Source organism: Delphinus delphis, chromosome 12 (genome assembly GCF_949987515.2).
Source record: "Delphinus delphis chromosome 12, mDelDel1.2, whole genome shotgun sequence".
Classification (NCBI taxonomy): domain Eukaryota; kingdom Metazoa; phylum Chordata; class Mammalia; order Artiodactyla; family Delphinidae; genus Delphinus; species Delphinus delphis.
The window spans coordinates 9,059,917-9,074,824 of record NC_082694.2 but is presented as its reverse complement, the minus strand read 5'-3'; the positions used below and the strand labels follow the sequence as shown (position 1 = coordinate 9,074,824).

At 50.3% G+C, this 14,908-nt stretch overlaps 1 protein-coding gene across 3 annotated transcripts in view; it reads right to left on the bottom strand.

The window, feature by feature from the left end:
* Positions 1 to 539: 539 nt before the first annotated feature.
* CRACDL (CRACD like) overlaps positions 540 to 14,908 on the bottom strand; it is a 121,698-nt gene continuing 107,329 nt past the window's right edge. Inside the window, exons 9-12 of one of the 3 annotated variants that reach the window (XM_060027676.1) lie at positions 3,764 to 3,936; positions 2,587 to 2,731; positions 1,403 to 1,560; positions 540 to 1,306 (exon numbers count right to left, since the gene is read on the bottom strand). In XM_060027676.1, coding sequence (XP_059883659.1) covers positions 1,418 to 1,560; positions 2,587 to 2,731; positions 3,764 to 3,936 — 461 coding nt within the window. In that variant the 3' untranslated portion in view covers positions 540 to 1,306; positions 1,403 to 1,417. Of the gene's footprint in view, positions 1,561 to 2,586; positions 2,732 to 3,763; positions 3,937 to 14,908 lie in introns of all 3 variants that reach the window. The other 2 variants (XM_060027675.1, XM_060027677.1) reach the window with 2 other exon arrangements.

The window sequence follows — 14,908 nt, the reverse complement described above, 5'->3', positions numbered from 1 at the left end:
GAGTTCTCGTTTAGAGCACATTCACCAGGGAATTTGGCGTTGATGTTCTCCAAGTGAATGCAGTTAATAGATCAATTTGGTTGGGGAAAAAACAACTATCCCAGGACTTTTTCCATACAGGTAGACCTGACCACGTTGTATAGTTCTAACAGCTAGAAAATACTGTAAAAGGAGCAGAACTTAGGGTATATAAAATCAAATTATATATGACGTCTTATTGATTCTGATGGCCAAATGTCCCCAGCTATACACATTCCCATGGAGATTAGCTTGTTCAAAGGAACAAATCGGAAAGGTTTTTAAAAATAGAGGTATTATATAACTGAGACATAATTCTGATATCCCAAATATATGCTCTTACTCTCCTGGCTTTTCCACATTCTCCACTCATGGATCATCCTGGTTAATGCACTGATAACCTAGTTTTCAACAGAAACATACAGGTTAGATTAATGAGATGTGAAAGAATGGCAACTTTAAAGGAAATTTTCTATTTTTAATATGTTGTACCAAATAGTTGTAAAGAGCAAAAAGCCTACAGTAGCTTCTGATTTTCAAAAACAAAGACCAAAATTTTACTGGGGAAAAAAAAGATCTCATACAACCCAAACCCCCAAATCAACCCAACTGAGATTTGACATGAGATCTATATTAAATGAAATTCCACACATTGCATTTAACTCAGTTGCTGGAGGACGTTCTCTCAACGTGAGTAGAAACAGCATGGAAATAACACGTGTCACGGAAGCAGGTTTGAAACCTTTTATTGACAGGCAATGCATTGTGCAATAGTGAGGGACACAGATGCCAAGTGGAAAAGTTTAAAAATTAATTTTGGAAAGAGTCTGTGAATTGATGAACCCTGCTGTGTTCCTTCCACTCATTCTTGGAGTAGCTGCCTTCAGGAAAACGGACCGTGTTATAGCTGCTCTTGGAAACGGCATCCCTGTTTTACCATGAATGTCATGCCTAACAGTAAACATGAAAGGAGAGGATGGGCTCCACAGGCAGGACAATGGCCAGAGACACAGCTGATCTCAGATGGAGGCGCAGACACACGTTCTCTCGGAAGGCCCTCCGAGCTCTGCATCCACGCTTCATTTGCAATTCCTTCCCTGCCCGAGCCTTCTTTACCCTGGGGATTCTGAAAGACTCACATTCATACCTGTGGGCACAGAACCTCGTTCCTGGCCCTTTTCAATGGTTTTCTTGTCTTCGGGCACCTCTGGCCCAGGCCCTTGGCGATGTGTCCGTCCAACTTGTCTGCCTGGTTTCTTCCTCTTCCCCGAGCTCGCTCTCCCGTAACCTGATGATAAAATCACTCAAGTTTCACAGTTTGTTTGCCTTGATTTAGCGGCAGTTTTAAAGAAAGTGACCCGTCAAGATAGTGGACATTCTTTACCAGCACACTGTTAACCTATTTTATAATTTGGGGCATGTCGCTCCAAGCTTGCGACTTCTTTCTGGCAAGTTCCATCCAGGATGGCTGGTCTGTGCTGGCATAGCTGGCCCTCTTCAGCTGATGCAATTCTTTCTCCATCATCACTGCCGACTGGGCTGCTGGAGAGAAGACAAAACAAACGGAAACGTGAGAAATGAGTTTGGATTTGCACTTAAGCCTCCTGCACGCCTTTAAACGACAGGTCCAAGGTCTTAACCGTGGTCTCAAACATAAAGCCCGTACACTTGTAAAGAAGGTTTCAGCGTGGGATAACTTATGTGCTAAAAAGACTTCAGAGCAGGCTCGAACAGTTCCAGTGATGCAATGAGGTGAGAGAAACTTTCACAATAAAGCTGCCAGCACTGTGTGTGTGAATATTCTTAACACTGCTGAACTGTACACTTGAAAAAGGGTTAAGATGGGGAATTCTGTCATGTGTATTTTACCACAACGAAAACTAAATCTAAAAATACTGATACATGCCACAACAAAGATGAACCTAGAAACATTATGCTCGGTGAAAGAAGGCAGATACAAAAGAACACATATTTTATGATGCCATGTATAAGACATGTCCCAAAAGAGGCAAATAGAGAGACAGAAAATAGAGAGCTGGGGAGTGGGAATGGTGAATGACTGTAAATGGGCATGAGGTAGCTTTTTAGGGTGAGGGAAATGTTCTAAAATTGGACTGTGATGGTTGGACAACTCAGTAAATAGATACTCACTGAACTGTGTGCTTAAAATGGGTGAGTTTTTTGCCAAGTAAATGATTATGTCAATAAAAGCTGTTTTAAAAAAATCAACGTGGCAAGTAATTCAGAAAAACAAAATAGAACAGAACATGGCAGGACCGGGCTTCCCTGGTGGCGCAGTGGTTGAGAGTCCGCCTGCCGATGCAGGGGACATGGGTTCATGCCCCGGTCCAGGAAGTTCCCACATGCCGCAAAGCGGCTGGGCCCGTGAGCCATGGCCGCTGAGCCTGTGCGTCCGGAGCCTGTGCTCCGCAACGGGAGAGGCCACAGCAGTGAGAGGCCCGCGTACCGCAAAAAACAAACAAACAAACGAACAAACAAAAAAACCATGGCAGGACCAAACCCGGAAATGCATTTCAAAGTGTTCAGTACTATTTTCGGGTTTCATACCCAAGTTCTGATGGGACAAGGAGATCCCTCTTTGCAGCCCCTCCTGGAGGTGGAGCTTTGTCCCCTGCCTCTGGTCCACAGTGGGCTTGGCAGGGGCCATCAGGAAAGACTTGCTGCGGACGAAGTCAGCTTGCTTCATGGACTCCTGTGAGGATGTAAGAAAGACACACGCTGTCCTGTCACCTGAGATTCAGATGGGGACAAACCTAACCAAAGGCAATGAGCCACGGGGTTTTTCTGCCAACGTGAATCATGCTACCGGCACTTTCTCGGAGGAGCTCTGCTTTGGGTACTGGCTGCCATCTGGCCTCCAGGATGCTGGAGTCCACTCGTGCAGGCCTCCTGGGCACACACAGGCATCCTGGCTTCTGCCCTGTCCCCAGCCCTGGCCTCAACCCCAGACGTCAGGCAGCAGGTTCCATTGGAAAGGCAAAATGAACTGTGTTTGGAAATAGTTTTTGAGACTTTTATGACACTTGGTATGATCATGGATGCCGGGGTCACTGGTGAATATCTGTTTTATGAACTCCCTAAGCCTGCAGGAGGGTTTCCAAGCTGGGGTACGATTGTGGTTTTGGTTAAAATGGAGAGAAGCAGGTTCTACTGCAGGCTCAGGCTCACCTCCCCGCATGGCTGAAATGTGCTTTGGGATTTACCATGGCAACTGGGGGAACACAAAAGCTGTGAGTCTCAGCCTGCTTCTACGCGCAGTCGTTTGGGTTTGGTAACGCTGTTTTCAGTCCGGAGTGTAAAAGGGAGCCCCAGGTTCCAGCCCTGCAGTCCTAGGTGAGGAATAAGGACCCCAGCGGGTGGCCAGTGTAGCAGCAAAAGCAGAACTCGGTCATTATTGCAAAATGAGTCGAGATGGAGCTGTTGACATGGTCGCCTGGCATCCAACTGAGAAGTTATTTTAACCCCGGTCCATTTCTCCAGATGCTGAGCTATGTTGCCAAGGAGGCCGGGAGCACAGGGCTGTCTCCACTGCCTGAGTGATGCATGGCTTCTCTGACGCCTTAGCCGCCCAGCACATGCACAGGGCAGACAGCAGCAGTCATCACAGGCGACGGTCCCCGTAATGACCGTGCAGGACATGAGGCCATCATGGGGTCCCGGGTCCCAGCCCCGCCAGGGGCTCTCCCCTGCATCCACAGAGACAGGGAATGTTTGCTCTAAGCACCTGGGTTCTCTCGGGCGCCTTGGCTGGCCTTCCTGTGTCAGACTTCAAGGTTCCGGCCCCAGGCTTGTCTTCCTGGCTGGATGGCTGCTCCGGGGCCCCTCGCCGCTTCTGTCGCCCGACGGTGATCCAGGGCGGCGCGGGCTGGCCGTCGGTCCCAGGCCCTGCTGCCTTCTCTGTGGGTAAAGACACAGGTTATGCAAAACAATCCTAGTCACCTTCAGCCCCCCTGCGGCTTCTCCCACCCAGAGAGCACGGCACAGGGGCTCTGGGAGACAGTGGCAGGGAAGGAGGTCTGGGAGCCTCTCTGGTGACACTAGTACTTTGTTTTCAGGGACTTTGTTTTCTCAGTTAAAGACAAATCAAAGAGATTCTGCTCCTCCAGTCTGAGCCACAAAGAATCAAATGCAACTGCTCCTATACACAATTTTAAAGTCACCTTCCTCCTGTTGGATACCTTAGAGAATGAGATAAGAGTCAGTACATGATAAGGTCAGGTTTCTTTAATATAGGCCTGTCACGCTAGACCAGTACATGCTACCCAATACCCGATTGACTTGGGACGTTCTTCTTCTCTTTTCTTTTAGAAATTATAAGCACAACCTTCCCTTGTGGAGACTGACACCAAAAGTAAGCCGTGGCTGTTTTCCTTGATGTTCGGGAGAGAAGAGAAATAATGCCTTTAAAACCAAAACATTTCGAGGAAACGGAATGATTAACTAAGTGGCTTCTCACAGGTCTCTGGAAAGCACCCTGAATCCAAGGGTTCCCCACGAGCTGCCCTCTCTGAATACTTGCCAGCCAGCCCACAAAGCAAGTGGACGGTTACCTCCATCCTCACCCGGCTCCTTCCTGCTTCCCGTGTCCACAGGGCAGCCCCGCCAGCAGGTACAGGCCACACCCGGGTCACAGCCACACGCAAGGGAGGCCCGGGCGAGTCGGCGTCCTCATTCTTTGTGGCCTGACAGACGGCACCCCTTGTTCCGGCTTGTTTAGAATTTTACTCTATTTGGTTTGGCTTCCGCCTCCAGTTCAACATGGAAGCCCTCTTCTGCCAGTCCCCTAGTCACCAAGGAGGGGCGAGGGACAGAGTCACCGCCCTGCGAGCTTTGGCGTCCCGGCAGGTGGAGAGGAACCTTGGGCTTCACATGCACTGACCCGTCCTTGGCCCCTGCAAACCCTGCTCCATCTCCTCGACTTACCCCCTTGTCCCCTCCGGCCTCTCAGGCTCTCCCTGGCCTCTGACCACTTCCCCATTGCTTTGCAAAACACTTGGGTCTCCCACAGCTCAAAACAACAACAACAACAAAACATCTCCAGGAGCCTCGCCACCCCCTTGGAGCCCCATTCTCGACCCTCCTCTGCCCTCAACTCCAAGGGCTCCTGCCCGTGTCTCTTCAGCTCATCCTGGATCCTGACACAACGTGAGCACTACGCTCTCCATCCGCCCAACCACTGGACCACAGATCAGAGGACTCTCCCGTACTCCGGCTCCTTTACCCCTGAAGCTCGCATGTGGCCATATAACCCATCCTGGAGGCCTGTCCACCTTGGGCATCCCCTCTGCAGGTCCCTGCTGGACTCTTGCTCCTAAACCTGGAATTTCTCCTGGTTCCCAACCCTCAGCCTTTTTCTCTTCTTCCCCAAATGTTCTCTGTTCCACTCCTGACCTTCAACACTCAGGTCTGCTCAGATTGCTTCCAAATGTGTAATCCAGCCCTACGTCTATTCTTAGCCAGAGCCCAGCATTTCCACTCCCCGTCCGCCTTCCTTTCTTCCTCCCTCCCATTCATTCATTCACTCACTGTTTGCTATGGGCAGGATGGTGTTAACTGCTAAGGTGAAAGAATATAAAAAACCTGTTTCTTCAAAGAGCTCCAAGTCCAGTGGAGGAGACGAAGCAAAAACAAGTCACTCAGTGGAAACTGGAAAACGCTACACTTCACAACGTGCTGTGTAGACACAGGGTAACACCGGTGGGTAGGACCTGAGGATGCTGTCTGTGGTTGGGACCTGGAGAAGGAACCTTCTAGGCTGAGCAGAGGGGTAAGGAAAGGCCTCCCATGTGGAGTGGGCAGAAGACAGAACTGCCAGCATGCCGGCCCAGAGGGGCTGCAATGCAGCCTAGGCCAACTGAGGGGGCCTTCTTGGCCTTTTTCTTGTCTGTAACGGGGAGCCACAGGGCTTTAAACCCTGGGTATACTCTGGAGGCTGCATGAGGAGTAAGTCTGAGCAGGCGGACAGCGGGCTGGAGGCAGGGGGCGAGGAGGGAGGCTGTGGCCACGGTCCAGGACAGGCTGTGAATTGGATCAGGGCCCTGTGGTCCTTGCCCCCCATGTCCTCCGCCTGCCTTTTGTCTGTGGAAAACCTTTAGCCAAAGAATAAGTTTACTCCGAGAAGTGAGAAAATGCAGAAACAAAGGAAAACAGTCAAAGGGGACCAAATGTAATAGTTGAGTCAGTAAGCAAAGCCAAGGACCTATAGTTCCTCCTCAAGGGCTACAGATAATATTCTGAGCCGTCTCCTGTGAGCTGTCTTATAGACACTGAAACTCTCACCAGGTGGAAGAAGTTCCATGACACAAGCTGCCACAATTCCAAGAACTGGCCTCAAAGACATGGAAACAAACCGACCCCAAAACTAAAGATTAACTGTACCTAAAACAATCAAGATGACGCTGGTCAGACCACTGATGACCAATTTCTCAATGACCGTCACAGCTGCCTGTGCTATTTCTGCGTGTAGCCCCTGTGCTCTGTCTATAACAGCTCTTGCCCCCTGACTGTCAGTGGGGGGGAGTCGGCCTTTGGACAGGTGCCCCCTACCCCAGTTGCTGGCATCCAAAATAAAGCAAACTTTCCCTTCCACCAACCTGGCCTCTTTAATGGCTTTTGAGAGGAGAGCAGCCGGACCCCGCTTTCGGTTGCAGTTGGACACCGGCACCAGGATCACCCCCTCACGTCCACCAAGTCGGCACCCGGATGCCATCTCCTCTATGAAGCCTGTTCTGGTCACTGAGCTGGACATGCTCTCCCTCCTAATCCTCTGGAACTCTACTGAGACATTTGCCCCGACACATCTGCCAGATGACCGTCCACCCCACTGACATATGCTTTCCTTATTATTATTTTTTAAATTTGTTTATTTTATTTATTTATTTTTGGCTGCATTGGGTCTTCGTTGCTGCACGTGGGCTTTCTCTAGTTGTGGCGAGCGGGGGCTGCTCTTCGTTGTGGTGCACGGGCTCTAGGCGCGCAGGCTTCAGTAGTTGTGGCTTGCAGGCTCAGTAGTTGTGGCTCACGGGCTTAGTTGCTCCGCAGCACGTGGGATCTTCCCAAACCAGGGCTCGAACCCGTGTTCCCTGCATTGGCAGGCAGATTCTTAACCACTGCACCACCAGGGAAGCCCTGACATATGCTTCTGGTCATTAGAACTTATTTACTAAACAAACACACTCCAGAGACTACATACCAAGTGCTGTTCTAATATCAGCTTATCTACAATGTAATTTTACGTTTTATTTCTTGTCTAGAGAACCCAGTGATTGCCCGGCACACAGAAGGCAGGCTGGGTGGCTACGTATTTTACAGAAAGTCTGCATTTCCCATCCCTCATTCCAGAGGGTCCTCACAATCTGTCTTTCTGGACTTCTCTTAAAGGGGCCCTTTCACTTCCTCTTAGATCTTTCCTTCATGCTCAGTGGCTGGTCGTGCCCTCTGCTCTCTTTTGGCCCCAGATGTCTGGTCACACGGTCTTCCCAGCAATACCCAGCACGTGCTGGCCTTTGCTGCACCACAGGGAGACTGGAGAGAGGGCTTCGACTAGGGGTTGAAACTCACTACTTCAGTCAACAAGATATTCTAATGCTTCAGTCAAGACTAAGTGTACTGGAGACAACATTTCCATCCTGGGCTTTACATCAGAGGCAAATGGTGGCTGGCTGTGCGAGGCCAAGGCGGCCCCGGCATCTCAGCGCTCCAGCTGGCTCCCCGGCCCCCGGGGGGCTCAGTGTCGGGCTCCTGGCACTGGTGTCACTCTGACCATGACGGCACTGACACGGCTCTGATGAATTCCTACGCCATGCAGTTGGATGACCCACATGAGCCAAAAAGAGTATTTTACAACGCACTGGAGCAAGCTGTATGGAACAGGGCATAGGCAGCGTTCCTACAGATAGTGGGGAGAGGAGGCTGGGGACCCCGAGGGTGGGACTCTAACAGGGATCTACACCCCCTGTGACAGCCAGGACACAGCTGGGACTCGTCAAGAACACCATCTCCTCGTGGAAACAACCTACGTGTCCATCGACAGATGAACAGATAAAGAAGGTGTGGTGTGTATACACAACAGAATATTACTCAGCCATAAAAAAATGAAATAATGCTATTTGCAGTGACACAGATGGACCTAGAGGTTATCACACTAAGTGAAGTAAGTCAGAAAGAGAAAGACAAATAACATATGATATTACTTATACGTGGAATCTAAAATATGACACAAATGAACTTATCAACAAAACAGAAACAGACTCACGGACATAGAGAACAGACTTGTGGTTGCCAAGGGGTGGTGGAGGGATGGAGTGGGAGATTGGGGTTAACAGATGCAAACTATTATATATAGAATGGATAAACAACAAAGTCCTACTGTATAGCAAAGGGGACTGCATTCAAAATCCTGTGATAAACCATAATGGAAAAGAATATTAAAAAGAATGTATATAAATGTATAACTGAATCACTCTGTTGTACAGTAGAAATTAACACAACATTGTAAATCAACTATACTTGCAAAAATAACTTAAAAACAAAAAGAACGCCGTCTTCTGAGTGAGAGGCAATGAGCTGTACAACGTAAACCACCACCGTTTCTTGCCCTCTGGCTAAGAAAAATAAAGCAGATACTCCGCCCTAAGCTAACCTACAGTAGGACGGCAGGCTTCTTACACCTCGTAAACATTTGGTAGATGCTGCCGCTTCTGGAGCAGCAATTTTAAAGAATCTTCTTCCTTTCAGAAAATATCTTTCTTGTTCATAAAAATACACATGCACAATGTACAAATTCAGAAAGCAGAAGTAGAAAGGAGGAGAAAAAAGTTCTTCATAAATCAACACAGTCCAAGAGAGCTGTGTTAACACCCTGGCACACAGCTTCAAATCTCTTTTGTTACGTTGTCATCTTAAAAATGCAAGTAAGTCAGAAAGAAAAAGACAAATACTGTATGCTAACACATATATATGGAATTTAAGGAAAAAAAACTGTCATGAAGAACCTAGGGGTAAGACAGGAATAAAGACGCAGACCTCCTAGAGAACGGACTTGAGGTTATGGGGAGGGGGAAGGGTGAGCTGTGACAGGGCGAGAGAGAGTCATGGACATATACACACTAACAAACGTAGTAAGGTAGATAGCTAGTGGGAAGCAGCCGCATGGCACAGGGAGATCGGCTCGGTGCTTTGTGACAGGCTGGAGGGGTGGGATAGGGAGGGTGGGAGGGAGGGAGACGCAAGAGGGAAGAGATATGGGAACATATGTATATGTATAACTGATTCACTTTGTTATAAAGCAGAAACTAACACACCATTGTAAAGCAATTATAACCCAATAAAGATGTTAAAAAATTTTTAAAAAATGCATCTCCACGGCTCATTCCCAGCTCTTCACAATGTCCTCTGTGGACGGAGAGGCCCGAGTTTGCTAAGATTTCTGCTCTGGAAGTGCAAGCATCGCCAGCATTCGTGACAACAAGCTGAGGCCAGAGCCGTCCCCTGTTTCTGTCTCCCCTCCAGCCCCTCTGCCATCACCCTGGTTTACACGGAGGTGACCGTGTGCCCGGAGAGACACTGAGGGGACTGCTGGGGGTGGGAAGGGGACCCTGGGCACACATGGGCCTCACCCACACTGCGGGTTCCCTGTATGAAAGTTGAAGGTTTTTTTTAAAGTATTTATGGATCTACTGTCAGTCTCACCTTACACGGACAGCTCCTGATCTACACAAGCTGGCAAAGCCTGCTGTCACGCTGTATGGGTTCTGGCTGTGAGCCAGGCCGTGCGGTGCTACCAGAGAACTTGGGCTTTTAACGCTCACGCGAGCATCTGTAAAGCCGTGCCGAGCATTTTAAGAATGAGAAAGGGTTTCTGGCAGAGAAAGCCCCCATTTTTAATAATGGTGACGCGGCTGTGTCCCCGCTCCACCTCCGAAGGAAACTTACCATTCCTTCCTCTGTTCATCCAACAAACACAGTCAGCCCTCGTCCAGGAATTCTGTATTTGACCATTCGCCTACTCGCTAAAACGTATTTATAACCCCTAAAATCAAATGACCCTTCATGGTCATTTGCAGACGTGCACAGAGCGATGCAAACTTTGAGTCCTGGGACGAACACGTTCCCAGCGGATGTGGAACAAGGGGATGCTTCTTTCATGTTTCTGCTCTCAGGCTGTAAACAAGGGTCCTTTCACAGTGTACTTAGGGTCACACTTTTGTGTTTTTTCTTGGTGATTGTACTGTCTAACATAGCCCCCCTATCTACTGAAGTGCTGTCTGGGGCCCCTAAGCACGAGAAGGCAGTGATGCGTGTTATGGAGAAGACACGCGTGTCACACGAGCGTCGCTCGGGTGTGAGTTATACTGTTGTTGGCTGGGAGTTGGATGCTCGTGAATCAACAATACATGTTAAATAAGCTGTCTGTAAACTGAAACACACATTAAACAAGGTTAGGTATCCATCACTTGAGAAAAATGTTGTGATTGCGCGCTCACAGGAACCTAACCCTTTATTCCCCCTGGAGCGATGGTTCACGACTCGCTAATTCGGTGTTTGCGGCGACTTTATAGAACACAGCTACCGTGAACAACGAGAATCAACTGTACTGGGTGAGCACAGGCCCCGTGGGAGATGCTGAGTCTACGGAGAGGAAGGATGTCTCTAACCCAGTGCATCCCTCCAGCGCAGGCACGCAGGCTCTCCTACCAGAGCGACCAGGGATAGAGGGGTCCTTCCACTGCTGACACGCGGCCACCATCCGGGAATGAGTTCTAGAGCCCACTGGAAGGGGCACCGAGGGGCCTCCGGGCACTGGTCTCATTCTGTTTCTTGGTCTGGAGTGTGTTCCGTGTCTGGAAATTCATTGAGCAGCACGTGCCCGTCTCTGCGTGTATATCATTCTCCAATCAAAAGTAAAAAACCAGAACAAAAACACAAAAGCCACTCTAAGAGAACCACAACTCACGCGGTGCTTGGACAGTGACCTGGAGAAGGATCCAGCTCCCCTCCCATCCGCTTCACTTCCCTGCGGGCCTCCACGCACCTGGAGTTCCGGGACCACCTGCTTTTTCGGCTGCTGCCCTGCACCCCCCTACTGTTGCTTTTCCATTCTCCAATGGCTTACCCTGAATCCCTCTTCCTGCTTCCATTTCCTCTCCTAAATAAGACCACAGATCAGCAAGGGCAGAGAACCTGCCTCTCTAAACTCAGTGGCCAAACGCAGCTCTCAGGGAGGAGAGCCACTGCATCTGAGAGTCTCTTTCTCCGCCACCAGGGCAAACCGGTCCTTACCCCTTTCCCTCCTTCTAAGTCAGGAGGCACTGCTGGGATCTCGTCACCCCAGCTCCCCTGAAACCTACCTTCCCTTGACCTACTCATTGACCTGATTTGCATGTGCAGGGCCGGGCATCTGATCACGGGCAGACATGTGTACTGGGGGTGGGGCCCAAGGGTCAGACACTTGGCCAAGCTCTTTGCTTGAGTTCAGGGGCTAAGCCTGGGCCTCAGCATGTGAAGGCTGGCAGACCTTGTCCCAGTGTCCAGCCTGAACCCCACACCTCACGGTGGCGACCAGGAAGCCAGCGGCAGGCCCCAAGGGTGCAGAGCTGTGATGGAGGAGCTTAGATTGAAAGTCCGTTTGCTCACGCACCACTGTGTATGCAATTAAGACCGTCTCCAAGCAGAAGGCAATGACCAAAGTCCTTCTCTGAGTACAGAGACAGCTGGTCTCCATTACCTGCCAGGTGATATAACTGGGACCTTATAAGCATATGGGGATGGAAAGGCACTGTAATTCGAAAATAATTTTGAGCTCAGCAAAGGAGGAAGAGTAGTGAAACTATTATATTACACGGCATCCTCCTCCAATTCAGAATGTAAACAGTCACCCCACCTTGGATTCCTGGTGGCTCTCCAGGAACAGCTGGGATTCTGTCTCGAGTGGAATTCTGTCTCGAGTGGCCACCGAGTGGCCAATCGGTGGAGGGATGGCTCTTGTCCACGGAGCTTGGATCTGCCCTCCTCTATTACACCTCCCCCTCCCAACCCCAGACAGGTAGGGACCTTTCCCCGATTCATCACTCAAGAAACGTTAACAGCTAAGGGTTACTAGGTCTCGGTTTTCAGAGCAGTATCACATTCATAATGACCCTCACAACTCGCCTTGCAACGTAGAATACTTTCAATCCCCATTTCAGAGATGGAAACACAGAGTCTCACTGTGTAGAGGACCTGCTCAGGGTGACATGGCCAGTGTGTCACCAAGGGGGCACTGGACACAGGCCTCTGGATCCCTAACCTTCATTCACTACATCGCACACCGTATCATATTAAGGGGAATGACCCCACAACCTTCCCACATGTCATGCCTTCCCATCATTGCTTATCATGGAGTAACAAGCAACTGTTACTCACCCTGGCACTACTGAGGCTTGGGGCTGGATAATTCTCTGCTGGGGGGCGCTGGGGGCCTGTCCTGTGCATCGTAGGACGTTTAGCCTCCTCCCACTCGATGCTGGTGGTATCTCCCTTCCTCGCACTGTAGTTGTGACATTCGACCACGTCTCCAGATACTGCCACGTGTCCTCCGGAGCACACAGCCACCCCCCATTGATACCCCCCCAACAGAGCATTATAGTGAAGACACTGGCCGCAAAGATGGTCTATACGGCCCCAAATGCCGCTTCCCCCCAGCCCCCCGGGTCACATGCCAGGTGCCTCTGGGCAAGTCTTTTGACCTAAGTTTCACCGCGGTCACTTCAGAACACGGCGTCACCTCTGGGCTGAGTCAGGGTTGTCTCCTGCCTCCTCGAATGCAGGGCATCTGAGCTGGGGGTGGGGGGCGGGTCCTTCCCCAGGGGCTGGGGGTCTGGGAAGGAGGGAGTGGGGGATAGGCAGAGCTCACCTGTGACCGGCGCCTGCCACTGTCCAGGTGGGCTGTGTCCTGGGTGCGTCTGGCAGAGTCCCAAACTGACTCTGAGAGATTCCCACCCACCACCCACCCTCCCCGGCTAGCTCAGCTCCCCTCCACCCACACCGGCTCCTGTCCCCAGAGTCCCTGTGCCCTGTCCCTGTCCCGTGGGAGGCCCTCTCGGGATGAGGGAGGCTCCCCTGGTGCCACCCTGTTGAGCTGAGGACTCACAGAACTGCAGCTGTGACCCCTGCAAACGCTCTCTCTTCCTCTCCCCTCTTAGGACCCCTGTGTACACTCAGGGCGGTGGTGGTGGCCCGTGGCTCCCACGGTATTCTGCACACGTTCTCTCTGGGGTCTCACGTCTACGCAGCCGTGCCTGCAGCAGAACCGGGACAGGAGAGTCCACGCCCGCTCGCTGGTCTCCGCCGCCCAGAGGAGGTTTCGGTACCTCCTTAGGGAAGTATGACTTGTACCATGTGAGACTGTATCACAGTTGGCAGTGAAAATGCTCTTGCTGCCCCGTGAGTTGCTACTAACCTCATTTTACAAAGGAGGAAGTTAAGACACAGAGGTTGAGAAACTCATTGGCTCCGAATCCCACAGCCCCTGAGGGGTGCACCTCAGAGTCAAGCCTCCAAACCCAGGCTCTTCAATCTCCCCACCCAGCACCTGCCTGGCTTGCTTCCCAGCCTTGTCTCAGCACCTGGACACACACACACACACACACACACACACACACACACACACACACACACACACACACACACACACACACACACGGCTGAGGGCCACCCACTGCAGGCCAGGAGGCCCGCCCCTCCCCCAGGCACAGACACTGCAGAGGATCAAAGCCCCTGATGTTCTCAGGGACCAGGTGGCAGGGGTGGGGCTGGAGATATCAGAGGGAGGGAAGGAGTGGGAGATGGACTTGGGAAGGCAGAAATGTTGATTTTGGCCAGAATCTAAGAAGCCTCAAATGCCTCACGCAGGACTTTGAATTTTATTCTAAATATAATGGGAAGGCATCGGGACGTTTTAAAGAGGAAAGCTCCGCTGTTAGACCCATGACTTGGGAAGAGAGGGTGAGGAGAGAGTTGCGGGAGGAGGTGCTGCAGGTGTCAGGTTAAAGGTTGCTGAGGGCTGGCCTGGGTGCAGGTGGATAAAGACATGTCACATTAGGATGACCAGGACTTGCTGACCAAGGTGTAAAACATGACTGACCTTCTTCATCCATCAGGTTGAAAAAAAAAGAAATTAAAAATAGACTGATAACACCTAGTGCTGATGAGGGGGCGGAGAAATAGTCTCTGCTCTGCTCTTAGAAGTGTAAACTGGTACAACCTTTATGGAGGGTCATCTGAAGTTGTGTATTAAATTAAAACTTCACAAGCTCTGTGAGCCAGAAAACCCACTTTTAAGAATCTAGCCTAGATATGGAATTCCCTGGCTGTCCAGTGGTTGGGACTCCACACTTTCACTGCCAAGAGCCGGGGTACAATCCCTGGTCGGGGAACTAAGATCCCATAAGCCGCAGAGCGCAGTCAAAAAAGAAAAAAAAGAAGAATACAAAAAAGCATCTGGCCTGGAGAAACAACTGTGTGAACACACACAGCTAAAACGAACAAGGAGGGTGACTGCACCACTGTTAGCAAAAGGGAAAAACCTCAAAACAATTGGAACTCCCTTCAGTAGGGGAATGGCTAAATAAAATATGGTACGTGCACTCTGTAGCCCTTAAAAAGAATGAGGACAAGTGGCTCATTCTGATCAGAAAAGATGCCCAGTCTTTCTTGTGGACTGAAAATATCTAATTGCAAGCCAACATGCGTTTTTGTGATTTTTAAGAAAGGATTGCTGTGCCTATATATCAACATTGATGTACCTACGACTGCAATGGCCATGGGAAAAGAGCTGGGATGAATCTGTTAGTGTGGTTCCTTGTGTGTGTGTGTGTGTGTGTGTGTGTGT